General features: G+C 36.9%; 1 protein-coding gene and 1 long non-coding RNA gene across 3 annotated transcripts in view; one reads left to right on the forward strand and one right to left on the reverse strand.

The window, feature by feature from the left end:
- Positions 1–22,094, forward strand: part of LOC113458796 (uncharacterized) — a 63,114-nt gene that overhangs the window by 154 nt on the left and 40,866 nt on the right. The gene's annotated exons all lie outside the window — the stretch shown is intronic.
- Positions 35–21,369, reverse strand: ATP6V0D2 (ATPase H+ transporting V0 subunit d2). Of its 2 annotated transcripts, XM_005479532.4 has the most exons (9): positions 21,254–21,369; positions 20,224–20,346; positions 13,220–13,391; positions 11,186–11,364; positions 8,408–8,487; positions 6,486–6,563; positions 3,085–3,261; positions 1,620–1,697; positions 42–1,086 (listed from the first exon to the last, which is right to left on the reverse strand). In XM_005479532.4, exons 1-9 carry the CDS (start codon positions 21,333–21,335, stop codon positions 925–927), a joined length of 1,131 nt encoding a protein of 376 aa, XP_005479589.2. In that variant the 5' UTR covers positions 21,336–21,369; the 3' UTR covers positions 42–924. The 2 variants fall into 2 exon arrangements, with proteins under 2 accessions (XP_026646569.2, XP_005479589.2); XM_026790768.2 differs by lacking the exon at positions 1,620–1,697 and having other exon boundaries at positions 35–1,086.

A 22,094-nucleotide genomic window follows, 5' to 3' on the forward strand; every position in this document is an offset into this window, starting at 1 on the left:
AAAAGGGCAAATTCTTCGAATAGAGTAGGAAGGCAGAATGTCGATAAAGCTTTCAAAATCCTCCCTTTTTCTTCAGCAGAATTAATCTTGTCCTGCTACAATCTGGCTTCAACTGTTCCCTCTATTTTTAGTTACTGATCCTAGCCAGTCCTCAAATAGCTCAGAGCTGGTGTTGTTTGTGTCTGATGTAAAACTGATACAGACGTTGTTGGCATTTTCATTCATGTTTCATAATCTTCTCCAGTGCATAGATAAAGACAATTCTTAAGTATGCTGGGAGGGAATATTTTTATTGCTGGGGACTAGATCAGATCCCCGTTGTTTGACACTTAGTGTGCTCCTCATTTGATCATAAAGGAAGAAATAAAAACATTTTAGTGATACTATAGTTATTTACATTTAGTTGCAGGAAGGAGTCACAGTTAAGATCAGGAAGCTTCCCCTTCAGACTTGTTAACGGCAATCTCACAGTTTCTCTCTTATTTATGTACTAAATCCTTCATACCATCTGTATGCCATGAGAAAGACCCTGTGAGATACAAGTAGTAGTTTAATTTGCCCTTTGAGAAAAACATTAATTAAAAAAAAAAAAAAGCCAGTAAAGAGCTTTTCAAATGTCATTGATACAAATTTTGGTTCCACAAAAGAGGAAGAGTATATATGTGAGACATTGCAGGAGGTTTTTATTGATCAATTAAATTAAAATAGGCACAGTGGGAAACAAATCTACCAACAAATTTGTGAATAAACCCATTAGTATTTCCTTATGAAGTACTCATATCTCTAATTGCATTACTTTTTTTCCTATGTAAGTAGGCTCATTAATACAATTTAAAAGATCTGGTAAGAGTTAATTTTTGAAAGAGGATTTTTCTTCTTTTCTATGAAATGATACATCTTTTCAACCATTATAGATTATCAGATTTAGAAAATTGGAATGTAGTTGTTAATTTTGGTTCTGTGTCTCTGAGAAATGCATTCAGCAATCCATACAATATTCCTGCATTCTTGTTCCTTTAACTTCACATAGGCATAAAATACTCCAAAATGAAACTGGTTGTTGAATGCAAGCACATTCAGCTTTACCTGTAGAAAAGATGAAAGAAGTGTTAGGACAAAATATCAAGGAAGGTGAATGGGATTTTTAAATGGTAGCTTTAATGTTCAAGATTTCTTGCAGCTTTGCAACCATGATTATATTTAGCAATCTCTTGAGTATCAGTGTAATTGAAATGTCATCTGTGGAATAATTTTGGTAATAGAGTACAGCAATATTACAGGAAATAAAAGACAATGGTGAAATAACTTCTGTAGTAGATTACTCAAAAGAAATTTAATTAAGTGGTGTTTATGAGATAGTTTTTGGAAAGGTTATCAGGATTGATAGCTGTGTAAAGAGTCCTCAGAAGAGTGTTATAGGATTAATTTCATTTAACAAAGTAAATTCTTCTATTTTGATTCAGCCAGATGTTGACAGCCATCAAAAATCCATGTTCTTGAATAGAAAGCAGTAGAGTAGATAGTAGAGTAGAATCAAAAGCCTGGTACCTCATTACTGTTTTAATTTTAATTCCATGTGAGTAACATTCATTTTTGTATTTTAAGGCTAGAAGTTTTACCTCATGTTCAAAAAATGCGTCTTCCAGTGTCTTTTCTCCAGTGCCACTCCCTACACCTTCAAACACAGCCTTGTATTCCTAAAAGCACAGGCAACCACTGTCCATGTAATAAGGTACTTTTGCATTCTGTGCAGCACAGACACCTTACATTACTTTGTAAATTAATCTTTGTTAAGTAATCTTTCTGGATAGAAGACCTCCTGTATAGAACACAATTCTACATAAATCAAAAGTTAAAAGCATATAACAAGCAAAAGAAAGAAAAATCACATTTATTCTTGTATTTCTTATCATAATTTCCAACAATTTAAATTAATTTGCTGAAGGCACTAATAGAGACTTATTGTGGAATGACGTGACCTTTCACTCCTTTAGGCAGAGAGCACTGAACTTCTGGTACAAATAGTATCCATCAGAGCCAGAGCTCTAAATGGAGCCAAAACACTGAACTCTGATCATCACATGGCTGCTCCTTTCAGTTCCAGTAGTCAGCTGGATTTGCCTTACCTGCATTAATATTGTATCCAAATCCATTAGTCTGATTTGTCACCCTGGAGTATCCTGTGCAGATCATTGACTTCATTTCTTACATGTTACATTTCTGTGTAATTTCCTTCTCTGTGTGTTTGGTTTGTTTTTCCCTTAAGGTAGGAGTGTAGTAGAGGTCTACTACAATGGTTCCCAAATTCATCTAAATAACTCACCATCTCATGAACAGTCTTGGTCCATGCTGCATTGGCATGGTAACTCATGATTAAAATGTTCTCTTTATGCACAGGAGCAGATGCACAGCTTCACCTTTGTGGGTTTTTTTTGTGGAAAAAGCAATAGACATTTTTTGTGTACCTACTTAAAGGTAGCTTAAATATTATGGTTAGACAGAGTACAGCAGTTAATTCGTAGAGCAAGTATTGCAGATTACTAATCTTTAATAACAACACTATTTGCATCAATATTAACATTTTCATCTATTCTTTGAATATATTAGTGATTTTGAGAAAATTTTTCAGAAGGGAATTTTTATGGTATACTGGCATTAAATCAGGTTTGACTGATCTGTGACATGAATTGTTTGGTCAGCTCGGTTTAAAATGCTGTATGGCTGGCTATGCTCCAAAATCTTGGAGGCAGAAGCATTGAAGTGAAACTCAATTTGGGGAGAGTTAATGGAGTAGGAAGAGTTTTATTTACTAGACGTGATTTGCTCTTACTTAAACATCCTTGTAAGAGGAACTTTGCACTGCACTAATGTAATAATGTCTTATCTCAATCTTATCTCTTCATATCAAAAGTCTTTGATCCCATACACTTTTTTATGGGAACTTTAGTACCTCTGCTGATTTTTTTCCTCCCTCAAAAATTCTTTTAACTTACACGTATAATCTTAACAACTTTGCTGATGTCAGGAGATGCTAATGAACTATTTTTATATTCACTTGTTGTTTTAATAAATTAGTTTACATACTGCATAGTATTCTGCAACACACTTCACTTGCTCGTAGTCATCTGCATTGGCCAACAGGTGCAAGCCTTCTGGATAAAGTTTTCCACAGGTTGGATACAGCTTCTCTCGGTCATCTTTACTCAGCTCAGTGCCAAATGAATTAATGGTGATGATAAAAGCACGTCTGTCTGCCTCAAACTTAATATGCAAAACAAAGAATAAAGAGGTATTATTAGACATATTCTAAATTAGGGTGGGCATATTCTGGGGTTTTTTAAGTAAGTCAAATGGAAATGTAATTTTTTTTAAAAAGTCGACTTGAGAGCATTGGACACATACCTTATTTTTGAAATTGTAAATTCTCTCTTCTTTGCAAATATGCCTTACATTTTGACTAGAAAATCAAACAAGATTTTGCAACTACAGTTTTTATTCTGTGTTTTTCTGTTCTAAAAATATAATTTTTGCTGCTTCCTCATTTCCCTGCTTAGTTACCCAGATGTTGACAAGAAAAAATATCTTCACACCCTCATATGTAAGATTATGCAATAATGATCTTATAAATAAAACTGATAAAGGAAAGGACAAAGAATCAATTGTACTGCCTGTAATTGAAAGTGCTGTTGATAGTAAAAGTTGAATGAAAATCCTAAAAAAAGGTAGTTTCTCAATGCACATATTTAAAATGATAATTTGATAAGGAGAAGGGGGCCGTTTACTTGCAAAGTTAAAATTTGAAGTGGTTCAAATAACAGTTAATTTTTAATATATAGAATGAAAGGTTATATTTCTTCTGTCAGGTTTAGATGTCTGCAGTATCTGTATTTTCACTGCAGCAGCAGACTGAAAGGCAATCCAATGTCTAGATCTCAGGTTCTTATTTTGTACAAGGCGAAATTTCACTTACCATTCTTACAGTATGACTGAAAAATGCATTAGTAAATAAAAACAATCTTTTCTGCTGTCTTGAGATCTAAATTGACTCTGGTTTAGTTCTTTCCTTTATTCCTTGCTTTCATGTTTTAAGAACAGCAGAGCCCTTGCTAATTGCAGGGATTACACAGGGAAAATCTTCCAAGAGAAGAAAATATGGTATAGGCACATTTTAGGAGGCTAAAAAATTTCTTATGCTGTGAATATTTGAGCAGAGAGGTGTTTTTTTCATTTGAATAATAAGGCTGCATATGCAACACTAGTTTGCCACTTTAGCAAAAACACATATTCACATCTACTCTTGTGTATGGGAACAGACACTAACAGGAACTCGCTACCCAGCTACCCACTGGTGGTGCTGACTTCAAAGTAAGGGAAAGGAGTAAACAGTAAAGAAGTAATGAGAAGAAAATAAGCATGCTTGAAAAGATTTCTAGCTAATGAATAACAGGGCCAAACTTCACTACTTAATAAAAATAAGCCTATTAGACCTACTGAAACCATTTTAGAAGGACAAATGCTTTCTTTTTTTTAACTTGTTAAAGCCATGTAGAATCTAGCTGTTAGATGTGTAATATTTTGTTGATAAAAAACGTTGGAGGTAATTGCAACTCATGGTAGCAGGTGTGGGTTCTGCTTCTGGTGGCTTCCAGTTTGAGAAAATTTTCAGGATAACTCTCATCCCTACAGACCTTGCAATTCATCAAATTATTGGCACACGAGTGTCTCCACAGAGAGTAAGGCCACAAGGCAATTACTTGGCTGACAGTCCATTTGATTGCTGCAGGTAGAGGTGGAGTCAGAGGATGACAATTTCCTTAGTGCATGTTTGCATGTGGGAGACTGCTGGTTCAGAATTTAGCACGGGGCCATGCTGACAGACACAGCTCTAGCTGCAGTGCAATGCAGTCCTGCAGTTTCTTGCCAGAATCAGGGCTAAACATGCAGCATGTGCTGTCCGCGGTGGAGAAGAGATCATCAGTACTCTTAATATGGAAGTTTGGCACCACATGTGGTAGTCAAGGAGCTGGGGAGCTAAATACCTCAGCCTCATTCTGTAGGGTCAGGTTGGTAATCTTACATATAAGATTACAAAATAAACAGCAACTATTTGTTTGAATAATTTAACTTGTCGGGTTTTTGTGAATCCAACCATCAGCAGTGTGTTCTATGTGTCTATTCAGGGTAATAGAATGTTATAGAAAAGCAAATCTTCTATAGAAAAGTTTATCCTCCTGGCTGATTGATAGGGATTTTAAAGAAGCTTATCATAGGCTGAATTGTTACCACTGATATAAAGAGAGTTTTATCAGATGCTTAAACTAGCATTGGTAAGTATTCTGCCCTGAGCATGAATATCTATTTAAAAACTAATTTTCTGAAAAATCTGAATAAACTATGCCAGCCAATCAGCCAGTCTCTTGATTTTTCTTTTTAATAAAGGTCAAAATATTTAATTTCTCTTCCATTTAACTTGATTAAGAGCATTTTGTTTAGAGCATAAATTGAAATGTTGTGACCTGCTTAATTAAAATAGAAAATTGCAATATCTTTTAGGATTTTTTTTTGTAAAATTTAATTCAGACACATTCTTCCTTCAAGAATGAGCTCCCAGGGTTATTATCTCTCTTCTAAATGCAAACTTTCAGTATGATGACATCAGCCCTCGGTAAATTTTTTTTTTGGTTTCCAGGGTGTAAAATCGCTTATCCAGAAAAAAAGACTCCCGGAAGCAAGTGGGTGGTCTGGCTGTCAGCCTCTGCAGAGAATTGTGATAGACTAAGTAAGAAAAAAAAGAAAAGGGGACCTGAATGCTGAGAATTCAATTTTAGAAATTTCTGCATCTTTTATTAAAAAAAACAAAGACAAAAATATCATTCACTAGATGAATGTATGCTTTGGCGGGAGGACATTAGGAACTTTGTTTGCCATGGAAAAAAATATTAAACTTTGCTGAGTTGAGACAAAAATATAACACAGAATGTTCAACTTTTTTATGTGACACTAATTCCAAAGGTGATTCAAGTCTAACCTTAATGACTAATTTTAATAAGAGAATAAACAAACGTAGCAGTACCATGAAGCTTGAAGATTATTGATTAGTAAATAGACAGTAATGCCAGGCTTTAGCTATCCCAAAATCAATAGTCAACATTTTTTGGTTTTCTACATAATGGAGAGAAATGTTAAAAGGCAACATGTTGAGATTGGTTAACCATTTCTTCTTTTCTGCTCTCCGATACAGAAAAATATTAACTGAGACAGGACTCTACTTAGTAATGGTCTAGCTGCTTTTCTAGTAAAAAGGTAAAAGTCATCCTTGAATACACTATTTATTACATCTTAGAAAAAAAACAGGTATATTTAGAGGAGAAGCAAACATTTCAGATACTTTGGCAAATGGAGAGAAATTGAACAGAAAAACAAAGTGAGACAATTATGACAACATTGTGGAGTACTTTAATGTATAAAGACTGAATGTTTCTTACCTCAAGAATAGGTCTCATTATTTCTGCTGTAGTACCACCTTGTTTTTCACAAAACTTATAAAATGCCTCAAGATAAGACTATACGAAAGAAGAAGAGAAGTATTTTAAATACTGCTTAAGACCTGGACCAGGATTGCACATAGCCATGAACCTCATTTTTAAATACTTCCATTAACTTTTATAATTCCACCTATGAATTTAAATTTTAAGTATGTGCTTAATTACTTAGTTCAAATGAAAGTTGAAATGTTCAAATGCAAATGTCTTGTTTTTACAATTTGAGATCAAATGTTTTCAAAAATTGTAATAAGAAAAATATTATGGTTTACTTGCTCTTTAAAGAAGGAATTTATTGAGTTCCATTGAGCTTCCACTGCATAATAAGCAGATGGCTAAAGGAAACTCTTCATTTATAGTGTGTGGAGGAGGGGATTTGGGCATATGCCATGGATGTTGGGCCAGCAGGATGAGAATACACAAACTAATCCCTGCTGCTCTACCCTAAACCCTGGATTAGGACAGAACAGCAGACAAAGCTTCTGTAATACTGGTCTGCAGAGCCCTCTGGTCTATTAAGGATTCTGGCATCTGCACCCATTTCAAAATACCTGTGCAGGAAGGACACTAAATATCTAAGATGCGGTTCTGCCTGCCTCTCAGTCTCCCAAAATACTGTATTAGAGAACTTCTATGTTAAAATGCCTTTGCCACAACTTCACACAATCTTGTTATAAGCTGTCACTACCTATGCAATTAAGTGAATTTTAAGTAGAGACATCTCAAGTGGGATCTACTGCATAGAATTATGCATTAGGTTCTGTATACTGCTATCTGATAGTAGAGCAGAAACAATTGATCACATTGACAGCTGAAGTAAAGGAGAAATTGTATATTAATAATTTCATAGTGTTTGCAGAATGGTCCCCCAATAGTCAGATGAGCAAGAAGAAAATAAATAGATTTGGTAAGTGTTAATATTTGGATATCCACCCAGGATAAAAGAATCAAAAGTGTATGTTACCAAACTGGAAAAAGTATCTAGTATAGTAGTACTGTGAAAGAATTAAAATACATTAAAAATTAACATATGTAAGCATAATTGATGTTGTATTGAATGAGAGAATTAGTAAAAGTTTCAAGAATTAAAAATCAGCTTTGGAATTTATAAATATCATTTGTAAGACAAACAGAATTTTTTTTCTTTCTCCCTGGTACAATCAGATCACTGTAAAAATACTTCCTGCAATCTGGGGAATCCACTGTGAAAGAAAGATGATAAAGATTTTGAAGAGAATGTGCCAGGAGGAACCTTTGATGGATTGGAGTATGTATAGCCTTTAAAGAGACTATTGTAAGAGTAGTGACCTGTGTGCTAAGAACTTTGAAAATGCTTATGTTAAATGCATATACTTGCAGCACTGTGCTGCCACAATGCTAAAACTTGTTCTTAAAGGAAGAAAATGATACAAAATCCCTAAGTAAAAATCATGTTAACTAGACTCAAAACCATTAGACCCTTTCAAATCTCATCTTCCTTATATAAATAAAGATAAATGTTATCCAAAAGTCTGCCTAGACTCACTCAGGAGGTAAGAGTTCTCTGGTATTCGGTGGCTGAGTTATTCGTAAACAAATCTGGAACTGGATATTAGCTTGACATCTAGAGTATTTTCATTAATGAGATATTAAATTAGAATTTGGATGCAGACCTAAAATTTGAAAAGCTCCCAGACAGTGGAGTAGAAATGGAAGCAGCTGGGTTTCATTCCTGGACTTGAAATCAACCAGATGACTTTAGACAGCTTGCTTTATATCGCCATACTTTTGTTTCCCCATCCATAAAACAGGGTTAATGATACTGACCTGCTTTGCTGAGACGTTTGATAAACCCCAAATATTATCATTTTGTTTCAAAGACTTGCCTTGTACAGTTTGTTGCGCATTATTTCAATGTTCATTTCATCCAGGTCGTTTTCAGACAGGCAGTCTTGAAAAAATGCAGCTGAAAGCAGAGTTTATAACATAGCAGTATAAATCTGCATGCTGATAATATGCATCTCCTGTCTATTGCTCACTAGTGTGTGAACAAGGATCCGAGGGTTCTGTTGTACAAGAAAGGGTGATATAAAAGAGAGGAAGAAAAATCTGCTTGATTCTCCCCTTATCCTCCTATCCTTTCCTTTTTAATGGCAATCTGCAGTGAGGGGAATCAATCAGTGCTGCAGGCAGAGCCCAGGTCTCCAGAGAGAATCAAATGGGAATGCTAATGAAAGCCCTAATCTTCTCTAAAGTATATAGTTTGGTTATTATGGAGATTTTCTAGTGAGGGATATGAAAAATAATTTTTGTCCGAAATCATGCAGGTATTTTGCAACTGTTAAGGAGAATCCTCTTGCCTATTTTCCTTTTTTTTCTCTGCATATGTAGTGTGGGAAAGGCAACAGGTTGCAGCTGATAAAGGGCAGATGCTTTGACCTTGACCATCTGTGCTTATGGGTCCTCGCAGAACTGACTAAACAGCAAGCTTTTGAGCAGGGAGGCAGTGGATGAATTTCACTTGTGCAACTGGACCATTTAAAAATATTATATTCATAACCAACATGTGCCTCTCGCTGTTCCTGAGCTATCCCAGTGGGGCAGAACCGTACCATACGAAAAAGTGTTTTCCTAAGTGGCAATGGAAGATGATATTTACAGAGAAGATGTAAGCCTGGCCATGTTTTGTGGTCTTATCCCTTCCTACATTTCCAGCATCTAGATTTCAAATAGAAAATATTAGGAAGTGTAGCCCTGAGAGCACCTTTCATTATCTCCTCATAGATCTATTTGTCCCATGACTTTAAAGTGCTGATAACACTTTTTTTTCTTTAATGAACTAGTTTAGAAAAAAAAATCCAGAAATTTACTACCAGCTGTGTGAAAACAGTGATTTAGTTTACCTTTCAAAAGTGGTTTTCTGCTGGCTCTTGGTCTTCTGAAGGATTTGGTAAGCAGCAGTTCATAAATCACTATGAACAAACCACTGCTTTAAGGAATCTGTAAACCGTGCCCGTATCTCTCAGCTTTATCCGCTCCAAACTGCAGTCTGGGCTTTTTAGTCTGTCTACACATGGCAGCACAGTTCATTTCAGCTGTCCTGCTCTGTCCCTTCTCAGATTTCACTGTACAGTGTGCCAGTGCCCAGGCACTGATGGAAGTGTGTTGTCGGGTGGCCTCTGTGAGGGAAAGGCAGGACTGTGCTGTGCTGGACACAGGCAGCTCCAGCTGGGACCCAGCAAGGGCACAGCCCAGCCCTGCAGTCAAGCAGATGTTTCTGAAGGGGGCCTAAATGAAAAACAAACCGGGACTTTTTACCAGGGCATGTAATGATAGGACAATGGGGAATGGCTTTAAACTGAAAGAAGGTAAGTTTAGATTAGATGTTAGGAAGAAATTCTTACTGTGAGGATGATGAGACAGGAATAGGTTGCCCAGGGAAGTTGTTGATGCCCCGTCCCTGGAATTATCCAAGGCCTGGTTGGATGGGGCTCTGAGCAGCCTGGTCTAGTGGAAGGTCCTTGCCCATGGCAGGGGTGTTGGAACTGGATGATCTTTTGGTTCACTTCCTACTTAAACCATTCTATGATTCTATGGCTCTAAACTCCCCCTGCTCCTTGAGACTGCCCTGCCTGTCTGGAGGGATGCAGTGTAACCTGCAGGGATAACAGGGTGGAGCAGAGAAGAAGAGCCTGGCATGAAGGAACAACAAAGGCTAGAGGGAAGGTATTTTCCCCAAGTTTCCCCAAGTTTTCACCTAAATGTTTCATGATTTTCTGTTTGTCTCCTTATATCTGGATCAGTAATTAATTGTGTCATACATGTATAAATCAGCAATAAATCAGGTTAATCTCCCCACTGATTTAGTCTGGTTTGCCTGCAGCAGCACTTTGTGGGTGATCTCAACTGACAATCTATTTTTGCACCTTTTTTCTCCCCCTCATTGTGCTGAGAGTAGAGGGTGAGAAAGTGGCTGGCTGGGAATTTTTTTTCTGTCTGGGGCCAACCTATCACACCTTTTTGAGATGCAGAACCCAAAACCTCTCAGAGTACTGAAGATGAGGGCACATAATGGTTTCATATACATTCAAATACATCCAGTTCTGTCTTATTCTCAGTGCCCTTCACAGGCTATTGGGTTTTGTTCGTGTTGGCTGCTACACCACATTGAGCAGAGTTTCATCTTAATTTATAATGTGACATCTCCAAACTTTACATTGCTTCGCGCTTAGACTTAGTTCTTAAAAAAAAGGACTTTTCTTTATATTTGAACCATGTCCAAGTCTTAAGAGGGAATCTGGAATCTAAAAATTATTAGTAGCTGTCTGCTTGATCCTTAGGTAAAGACATATTTTTTGGTATAATGTAGGTGTTGAAATAAAAATGTATATGTTTTAAATCAGTGACTACTTTGAATAAAAAATATATACATTGCACTTCTTGAGTAACATGTTTTTTTCTGAGTCTGCTACCCAAGGTGGATATAGAGGCTATTAATAAATGTTACTGGAATATGTCCTGAACACCACTGCAGATGTTCTTGATCTACAGTTCAAGATTTTTTTTTACCAAAACACAGCATATCCACTGGGAAACATCCTGTTCTAAAGAGTACAGGATTAGTAGTTTTGAGAAAAATAAAAGAAATAATTTAGTGGATTTACCTAATGGTGTGTCAACCAAAATTGCATTGAAGAGTTCAGTGGGGTTTGAGGCAATGCTGACTGCTTCCATTTGCTCAAAGCTCCCCAATGGATGGCACTTGGGAACAAGCTCAGCTATGGGTCGCTGATGTAATGTGCCAGTTATTAAAAGAATTACATTGTCAATCATATAGCTGTATCTGTATTGGAAAGAAAAAGTAAAAATAAATTATTTTTATAAACAACTTTCACTTGAAAAAATAAAAACCAAAAATTTTTGAAAATTAGCCATAATACCAGAGTATTATCAGAATGTATGTTCATTTTGTATCAATAGCTCATCAAAAATCAACAGAAGTTTTTAAATAGCAAGTAGATAACAAAGCACTAGTTTTAAACCTAATTTATATGAGAGATTTAGAAAATGGGCATTTTTAAAGATGGTGGTACTGACACATGACTATAATAAGCATAGCAGCTGAGATGTAGATTCACTGTAATAAGTGGCAATGAGTGGTATCCAAAGCAAATCACCTGAGCTAGCAAGTTTTCAAGTTTGGGATTGTTAATTTCATATATACCATGGACAAAGAAGTACATGGGAATCGGCACTAAAACTGCAGAGTTCATGCAGTTGGTCCAATCTTAGGTTTCTTCTCATTCAGCTTTAAACATCCTCCCATGAGGGAGCTAAGAGCAGGCTCTTAAAGATTTCTTCTCTATTACGAAAAGTTTTCTTTTGAGTAGAAATTTTCTATCAGTTTCATACCAGTTTTAGTGTCAAAGGGGCTGATGAGTCTTGTCAGTGACTCAGAAATGGGAACATAATTCCCTTGAATGCCAGTCTTGAGTGTGCATTGTTGACTAAGAACACAGCTATAAACATACAGGGATTTATATGTTTTCACCAAAAATTTGTAAAGAGGGCTTGAGGATCTGGTGGAATGTAGTTCAATGATTTGTGTGAAATATCTTAACCAGTATATCCATTATTTTAAAAAAACAACAGTGAGCAAAGGCTGTGCATACACATTTATGTCAATGCAAAACATTTATGTCAATGAGTGTGATAAAAGAACTGCCAAAACTTTCATGCTTTCATTTTAATTTCCCTGAAACAAAATGTAAATATTGCATGCCCACAGGCAACCTAGGACAGCCTTTAAGATTGTGTTAATATATCAGCCTAGCATTGGTCAGCTACACATGACCAGAAAAAAAAAAATGATAGCTTATTTTTTACTATAATAAAGCTGCTTCTTGAAATTTAGTTGAACAGTGCATTGTTCTTGTTAAAATATATTAAAAGTATCAGATCAAGGGGAGTAAATATTTAGGTTAAATATCATGCTGGTATTTTGCTAATCCATGTTGTTATATTGTTGTAAAGCAGATCACTGTTCTTAAAGTTGTTGAAGTCATTCATTTGCAAGTTTCATCTATTCATGATGGTATTGAGATCAGAGTTTTCTCTTCATCCAGCATCAAACAACAGCTGAACTTTCAAATAAAGCTACTTGGATCTAAGTACCTTGCAATATACCATATAAAGTCCTCCTGGTTTTTATTTATTTGGCTCGAATAGTATAAAAATTATGGCAGGTGTAGGATGTGTTGTCTTTTCCCCTTTAAAAAGGTCTACACTTTGCTACATGCCTAGGAATTAAATCACTTCCCTGTGCATCATGAAATTGTTAATCTTGCATGAATCACACCCCCTCTCCCAAACATAGTTTTTCAACTTGTCTGACCTAGACGGTGTTTGAAAATTTCAACCATTTTTAAATTAATTAATCTCTACCACTTCTTCTGCCACTGTTCACACAACGAAAACTTCTGTTTTCTTCTGTTCTTTAAAATAATTAGTTGCAAAGACAACAACTCTTCATATAACATACAGTTTCAGAATTTATATTAGCAAGTAAATCATGCAAATGTAGTAGTATCAAAGTAATTTTGCTGGCTTTAAAACTTAAATATAAATTCCAATATGTTTCATTTACACTATTTAAACTGCTTCTTCTGTGTGGAAAGATATTTGGTGATATTACTTACGTGACAAAATTCAGAAAAGTGGCGAGTGGTTCAAAAGCATGGTTTCTGAAGTAATGAAATTCTGTGAGTAGTTTTGTTTTCAGTTTTTCATCAATGGTGGAAACAGTGAGAGGACCAGTTTCATTTGCCAAGAAATTGCCATAGTCTGTAGTCTGTAGATGTAACTTCAGATCTGAAATTAAAATTCAGGAAAGATCATGAGCATAAACTGTCATATTGTTTGCAACCAAATTTTTTTTAAAAGTTAATTTCTAATACACTTTTATATTAAGCAACTGATAATTCTATTGAAAAGTTTTTTTGCATAGCTATAATACAGGGTAAATGCAAAATTGATGCAAATTTGTACTGCCTTCTACCAGTAAGACTTTCTGCATACTATAGGAAAGAGCAAATAATTTATGTCTTTGTCAGAAGTTTCACCATCAGCTTTCATTTTCAGACATATCAGATAGGCTGTTACCCACTACTGCTTCTAGTCCCTCCCTCATCACGTTTGTTCACTGTTTCGATTTCACTGATTTGCACCATTATAATGCATCAGCTGTTTTGTCTGCTGCACTCTCATGGACTGGAGTAGGAATAATCCTTTAACTTTGGTAAGGTCTTAAATATTCCCATGAAACATCTAAATCTCAAGTACGATTATAATCTTCTGCTATCAGGCTGCCTGAAGAAGAGAAGGAAACACATCTTGCCTGGCACACATTCTGGACTCCAAATGGATTCTGCAGTAGAGCACTTGAAAGGGGAGAGTTTGCACTCTCTTAGCATTTCTGGTTTGGCTTTCTCTGATTTATGGCTGCTACTAGCAAATACTAAGAAGCTGTTCCAGAAACTTGGGTCATTGTGACATTTTCTGTTTGAGCTCTCAACCCTGGTGACTGGGGAAAATGAGTTGTTTTGACCACAAAGTTAAAAGAAACTTTCATGACATCCTAGAATTAATATGATGAATTTTATCTGCTAGCCCTTTTTTACCATGAGGCATAAGCAAGCATTTGAATAATTTCTTGCTGTTCAAAGCAGTTTAATGTTTTCTTTTAGAAAAGGCCCCACTGCAATCCATAATTGTGTTCAAATGCTATATTAAAACTAGTTTAAATTATAGATTGGGATTCTATTATATGATTTGGGCATGTCTAATAATTAGATTTCTATGTGAAATTTAAACTGATAATTAGGGAAAAGGACAGCAACACTCCCACTGATGGAAATATGGAAGTTAATTTGCAGTTAGCAAGGTAAGCATTTATCAGTACAGTAGCTACTTTTGCCTATTTCCCTATGTGTATACTTCCTCAGTATGCAATAAGGCTGCCTACACTGAGACTTAAAGCAAAAGAACAAGTGCAGTGTGAAGCAGACTCCTACGTTTAGCACTGTAGCTTACTGAGATAAACTTCACAGAGTCTTCTGTGCAAGTTGGCTGCCTCTCAAGGTTGCTCAGAGTCCTGTCCAATCTGGCCATGAATGTTTCCAACTTCTCTAGGCAACCTCTTCCAGTGTTTAACCACCCTACTTTTAAAATATCTCTTCCTTATATTTAGTCTAAATCTATTCTCTTTTAGTTTGAAACCATTGCCCCTTGTCCTATTGCTTTAGGCCCTATTTAAAAACTTGTCTCTATCTTTCTTGCAACTCTCCTCAAGTACTGAAAGTTGGCAATAAAGTCTTCCTAGAACCTTCTCCAGGATCAACAGTCACAAATGTCTCAGCTTTTCCTGGTAGGAGAGATGTTCCATCCCTCTGATAATCTCTGTGGCCCTACTCTGGACTCAGACCAGCAGGCCCATGTTCTTCCTGAGCTGGGGACCCTGGAGCTGGACACAGTACTCCAGGTGGGGTCTCATGAGGGTAGAGCAGAGGAGGAGAACAATTTCCCTCCCTTGCTTTAGATGCAGCCCAGGATACAGATGGTTTTCTGAGCTGTAAGCACATATTTTCAGCTCATGTCTGACATTTTGTCCAAGAGTAGTAGACATCCAAGTCCCTTTCCACAGGTCTGCTCTCTATTCCTTCCTGCCCCAGCCCATGTTGATACCAGGGATTGCCCAACCCAGGTGCAGGACCTCATCCTTGGCCTCATTGATTTTCGTGAGATTCCCATGGGCTCACTTCTCCAGCTTTGCTGGGTCCCTCTAAATGACATCCTGTGCTTCCGTTGTGTCAACTGCACCACTCACTCAGTTTGGTGCCACCTGCAAACCTATTGACAGTGCATTCAATCCCACTGTCTGTGTCACTGATGAAGATATCAAACAGGAATGGTGCCAAAAAGGACCCTTCAGGGGCACTGCTCAGCACTGAGCTCTCTCTGGACTTTGAAGCATTTCCCACTACTCTCTGGATGCAACCACTCAGACAGTTCTTCATCCCTCAAATATTGCCTATTCATCAAATGCACATCAAATCACATAACACACTTAGAAAAAGTCATACTTTCAGTACCGACTTCCACATAGGAAGAGGAGAAAAAAGAAACACAATTGGAGAAAGAGGGAAAGGTAAGCAAGATTAAGAGAAAAATAAAAATGCAGAAATTAGTCTATGTAAGACCAAGTTTTTAAAATTTCATTAATATTTTGATTTTACACCTACATTTCCTGTGAAAACTTTCCTACTTTTCTGCTTTTTTGTTGCAAAGAGTACAAAAATACTTGACATATGCTGAGATTAGATAATACTACTTTATGAGATGCAGAGCTCAATTCCTTTTCTCAATTCCTTTTCAGATGAACCACAGATATCTTCTTTTAGCCACACTGTGCAAATGCCTTTCAAACACAGTACTTTCCAGGGCTTAATACATAAAGCAGATTGTAAAACCCAAATATCAGCCCCAAGTATTGACCATTCTGAAATGTGATTAACATCATCATAAGATGAACAGAAACAAAAACCTGCTGATTGAGAGTAGTTTCACAAGACTTTGTTACTCTTTCTCAGTTATCTGAATTGATTTGAGTGCCTTCATAAACCATACCTTAATATAAGACATGAAAAATATTAGCTATAATTCATTAAATAGCCTCACCTCTCTCCCAAAAGCTATGGAGGAAATGTTATACCCAGGAATGTTGGGTTTAAAATCCTGTCAGTTACACAGCCTGCTTTATAGATGTATTTATTTAACTGAATAAATAAATGCCAACATGCATACTGCATGTAAGAAAAAATATTCCACTCTATCTCATGGTCTAGGCCAAAACAATCATCCACAAGCTCCAATATCATATAATATCAACCAGAAATGTCATAATCAGGGTTCACATCAAGACAGAGTTCAGTGCAGCTCAGAGACTGAACTGGTGGACCTAAATTATAGTCCTGTCTTTGCTGCTGGCATAAATAAGGCCTGGGAACTATTGCTGTCAGACACTTGCACTAGTGACATGACTTGGTGACTCAGCAGGAGTAGATGGCTGAGCATTACAGGGCCTCAGACATTCCTGTTCACCAAAACCTTTTATTGATGGTAGCTGCTCCTTTTCTCAGGGTCTCTTGGAGACCTACACAAGACTCTGGCCTTTGTCCTAAAGATCCCTAGGGAAGAGAATTCCTGTATTTCAGCTGTCATCCATTCATTTTGATTGTCATCCATCTGCATTGTCTATTTCCTCATTAAATTGCATGCAGGATAACAACTTATAGGAAAAATATGACCTTAAAGAATTACGTGAGTATACTCACAAGTGAATAGCAAACAAACACAATTAACTAAAGTATGACTAAAAGGAATTAGAGCACAGAGGGAGACTGGTTTAAGATGATTACAGTTAAGACAGGAATGATCCTGATCAAAAAGAAAGACTATTGTGAGAACTTTAACAAAATGTTAACCTAGTCTCTTGGCATCAAATTCATGGTAATTTGTCTGACCCCTCACTTTGATAGCAGTAACCAACCAGCTGCAGTTTTCTTTCTGTTAACACTGTTATTTCAGCCACCATGTGCTGGCAGGCCCTGGCTCTGGCACATTAAGTAAAGTTGTGTCAGTGATTCCGTCCGGCCCAGAGTTCAGATGTTTGTCCTTCTGTGACCTACCCTCCTTTCTACAGAGCAGAAGTCTTTCTATCACAGAAAAAAAGCAAGAGAAGAACAAAACATTGCATTTAAACACCTCACACTCCCACACCCCCATATTCTTCAAAACTGTCAGCAAGGTTGCTCTGGGAACCTCATTCCCTTAAAACAGATGATGCCATAGGACCAAACCGGCATGCAGCCCATGAGGCAGCTCCATGGAAATCATAGTTCAACCAAGCTGAAGAGGATGTCTAAATGGAGCTGAAAGCCTCGCCTCCTGTCGGTATGGCCCTGAATTGAGAGGACACAGTGGTATCATTAGTCTGTTAGCAGTCTTCTTTTTTAATTTCCATTCTGCTTTTGCACTTGTTCTGTGATTATCAAGCAGATGTAAAGCACTAATCTAAAGTTTTTTTTGTGGTTCTTCAGCAGTGATGTTATTGTTTCATCTCTAGAGATACCAAAACCACTTTGAAATTAAAAGATCTTTTTACTTCTGTTTATGGGTTACTTTGATGGTTTTGATTTTTGTTTCCTACTTGTTTGTTTTAGCATATTTATAGTGTTTTTAGCTTAGGCCATTTTTTGTGGTGTGGTGCTAAGCCACAGAATACAGAATAGGGTAAATTTATTACCTTTCAATGTGAAGACATGATGGCACTTCTGAGAAAACATCACATTACTACAGCACAGATCCTCTTGCTGAATATTTCAAATTTGAATCAAAGACAATGTATGAAATTTACTTTAGAAATTTATTTTAGGTAGGAGTCTGTGGGTTTGGTGCACTGTACACTCACAGTGAAAGTTCAGTACTACAGCATCCTACATGTGCTGAGAAATAAGTGTGTTTAGTATCATGTAGAAATCAATTATTTTTTTATTTCTTATATTTTCATTATAAATATTACATTTGGTAGGTAAATGGTGGGAATCTATTAGCTCTCTATAATAAGTAGAAAAAAGTTGGTGGTGAAAGAGATGCAGCTGAATAGAGAAAAAGGGGAAGTGATAGTGGGTAGTAGAGATGTGCTTGTAGGAGGGATGATGAAGGCTGCTGCTTCTATTGATGAAATAATTTGCATTCTGAAATTGAATGAACACTGGAAAAAATAAGTTTAAAAAATAAAACTAATTGTTCTTCCTATTATAAATTTTAATTAAGAATGGTTTTTATCTCTCTATTGTTACCTGTCCATCTGCTTCATGCCATTAAAAATATTGAAGGTTTATATATCAGAAATATTTGAAAACTACCTCATGGTGGTAAGTAACTTCCTTATAGCTTGACTTAAAATTTAGGGATTTTTTAGCTATTCTAAACTTAACACGATTAAGTATTCTTTTGTGAAGGGTACAAATAATCCCTTTTGCTTATATGTTTTTAACTCTATATCTTTTTTTCTTATTCAGAAGCAACCAGGATTTTTTTTGCCTTCATGAAGCTTTGGATAACATAATTTATTGAGTTTGTTTGCTGGGAGAAGTGAAGTGACAGCAGAGTTTAGTTATTCTACCAATCTGTTCTTTGTTTCTTTTATAGATGCTTGAAGCTGTTACCTTTTTCCAAAGTCTGTATCCTTATGCAGCAGGACTTTTTCACTTAAACAATTAAATACTATATCAAGTGTTTCTGTAGAGTCTGTAAGTTGCATACATCACAAATGCTGGAAAAAATGGGGTAAAGAAACAGTTGATTTTTTCCAGCTGACATAAGGAATAGATTTCAGTTCTCAGAGTGATTGTATACATCTGTTCTGTGTGCCTGAACTGCCACTGTGTTTAATGGAGAGCTGGAACAGCTCTCCAGGTTATCAGCAGAAGCAGACACATGCACTTGGTCTGTTCAATAGTGTCTAGATTCCATTGACTGTACTGATAAACTCTTCTTTAACATATTCCTATAAGAGGAACTTTATTCTGCAGACAGGTAAATATCTACGTGCATTTCTTTAAATGCAGTTGTTTTAATGTTAGAGATGAATGGCAAGCAATCTTCCCAGACTTACGTTATTACTTATATTAATAGTTTAGACAGCCTCAAAACTCTGTTGGATATGGGAATCATCATTCTTCCCTTTCTCTTACTCCAAACCCATTACTGCATGTACAAATCAGCCAAAGCTTAAAATAGAGAGAGCTTATTCATTCTCCTTCGTCCTTTTCCAAGCTGATCTAAGAGACTGCAAGTTATAGAAATTGAGTGTACAATCATAGCTTTTATTTTGCAGTCAGGAAAATTAACTTTATGTTCCTTTAGAAAGGTGATTTCTTTCTGTTGCGTTTTTTCCTGCCTAGTGTCTAAAGGTATGTCATATGATTCTTTGGTACAAGTCTGTCTTCATCAGGCTGTGACCAGTCTTGGCCACAGAAAGCTGTTTTGGAAACTACTGTGTGTTCTCTTTATTACTGTGGCAAAGTCACCTTGAAAAGAGCTTTTTTTTTTTTTCCTTTTTTTTTTTTTCCTATTTCCCTAAGTTTTATATTTGTGGAGTCTAGTTTTCTGTTCCTGGTAAGCAGAGTCTTCACCACTGCCCTAAAACTCAGGAAGTAACAAATTACTAAAATCATGTATTTTATAGAGGAACTCCGAGCCAAATAGCAAGCTTTTAACAAGATTTTGGAAACTGTTTTATACAGCTGAAATGGTATGAAAGTTCCAAACCTGAACTGTTCTATAGCATGGCTAAAATCTGTGAGAAGGTTGCCAATCACCATAAGCGCTCTGTGGAAGAGATTTCTAATCCTTATCAGTAAACCAGAAAGCCCCATTGTCTGCATTGTTTAGCAAATTACAGCCTGCACACAAATCACAATCTATGGAAAGCTATTAACTTAAATATGAGAGCAGTTCTTCAAAGGACATTGGGGTTATCTCTGGGTTTAAGACACTCAGTAGTTCAGTCTTTTACCTTCCCTTCTTCAGAAACCTAAGCAACAGTGTTTCTTCCTGAATAAAATAAACCAGCACTTACCTTCTAGTGTCTCACACTGTGCTAAATTGACATAGTCCGCACTTGTCAAGATCCCACCTTTGAACCCACGGACCAGACCCTCCAGGTAGCCATGGTCCACATTGAAGTAAAACTCTGAGTATCCTGGCATGAAGAAAAAAGATATTTAATCTCTCTTCTGGGTACTTGATGGCACTGAATATCTGCCACCAACTGTATTTCCCCTCTTTGGAAGGAGTGACAAATAGTCACGGAGTTCCTGCCAGCCTATGATTGTGTTTTACCAACCAGTTTCTTCCTGTTTCTTGCTCCTACAATAGTTCCAGTACAGTTGATGCTTACACAACAACCAGCCAGTAAATCCAACTCCCTCCTGTCAAAGCCAGAATATGAACCTGTTATTGTTGGAAGAGAAGCCAAAAAGGAAGTGCAGGATTTAACCCCTGCTTGCAAGGATGCTCTGCATTGCTTGGAGAATGAGAAAGAACATTACAAAGCTTGAATAAAACTGTATTATAAACAGGAAGTTATCTGAGAATGCCTATAGAGGAAATATTTCTGCAGTAAAATAGTAGTTTGTGGTAGAGCACAGTTTAGGAGCTTAGACAGTTTGGTAGTGTCCCTGTATTGCTTTCTTTTTTAACATTTTTGTTTGCTGGAAATTTTCTGCAGCTCATCTTTATCACCAAGTATGTATACGAATTATAAGAACCTTCTAATAATTAGTGTGAACATTAGATGATGTGCAGAGGTGAAAGGTTTTTTAGGGTTTGACTTTCATTGTCCTTGAAAGTCAGTATCCAGAAGTTGCCTCAAAATGATAGTTTGTCCCAGGGTGCCACCCACACCTAAAAACACACACTCATTTTTCAGAGTTTTGAATATGTTTGGTGCATTGTGTTGGCTGAAGGCATGCACCATGGCTAGTCTATTGACATTTGTGCTGAAATGTGGTTACAGCAAGAGTTGTGAGTTGGCAGCTGGTGGGACAAGGCTGTGACTATGACACCTGTCCTAGGATGGGAGAAATTGATGAGACCTTGGTACTCACCAGATGATTCCTGTCTACACCATGCTGCTACTGGCACTGCATGGCTTGGAAGGCTACGCGATGAAGCACAAGATGCCAGCATATTTGCTGCCAAAACAGGCACAACCTACCTCCTCTGGGAAGGTCACTAGCTGGCTGGTTTCTTGGCTGGCTGGCCAGGAGCCTCCAATGGGCAACAAGTGGCCACAAGCCACTGGGCAGCTATGCTGAGCCAGGGGAGCAATAAACTGCACCCTGAGGGTCAAATTAAAATTGTCTCAGGCTGGACATTATCCCAGCTGTAACCTATGGCAGGGGAAATAATGACAGCATGTACACATTTTGAAAAATCATGTGTTGAGACATGCAAACTGTATTTAGTTGGAAGTTCAATGGGGCCAAGAGTATTGGAGCTTGCCCTCATACACTGGGTTTACAGTTTGAAGTCAGTCAGTTCTTGGCACTGCAGAGTTAACCCAGCTAAAGAAGGAGACAATTAGGCCTATTAAACAATAGAAACAAAACATTTCTCTCCCCACACAAACAATTTGGTTTTGTCTCCCAAGTCTGCATACCAGCAGTGCTCAGAACCTCCTAATGCAAGAAATTTTCAGGAGAATTTCATCAATGATGTTTCAAAACTCAGAGAGACTTTTCAGGACACATGACTGCCATCAGTGCTTCCTTACTGACATGTGTCAATAACCACATTTTAACTTAAACCTGCTTTTTTGTTGCTGTCATCTGCTTTGTTCCTGCACATTTTGCCCAACAGCCTCTGTTTTTCCCCTTTTCAAAGAAAAGAAATGGGGAGAGCTGATAATGATTTCTGTGTACACTGGGAGCAGCATGTGGGTTTAAC

This window comes from Zonotrichia albicollis, chromosome 1, assembly GCF_047830755.1.
Source record: "Zonotrichia albicollis isolate bZonAlb1 chromosome 1, bZonAlb1.hap1, whole genome shotgun sequence".
NCBI classification, from domain to species: Eukaryota; Metazoa; Chordata; class Aves; order Passeriformes; family Passerellidae; genus Zonotrichia; species Zonotrichia albicollis.

Bases quoted from the DNA above. Each gene is read 5' to 3' on its own strand.
- ATP6V0D2 (XM_005479532.4), bottom strand. From the start codon at position 21,335: ATGCTGGCATCTTGTGCTTCATCGCGTAGCCTTCCAAGCCATGCAGTG. The intron at 13,392-20,223 runs GTAAGTGCTGGT...TTTTAATTTCAG, and splicing joins ACAGTGTGAGACACTAGAAG to ATCTGAAGTTACATCTACAG. The intron at 1,698-3,084 runs GTATGTAAACTA...CTGTGCTTTTAG, and splicing joins GTGTTGCAGAATACTATGCA to GAATACAAGGCTGTGTTTGA.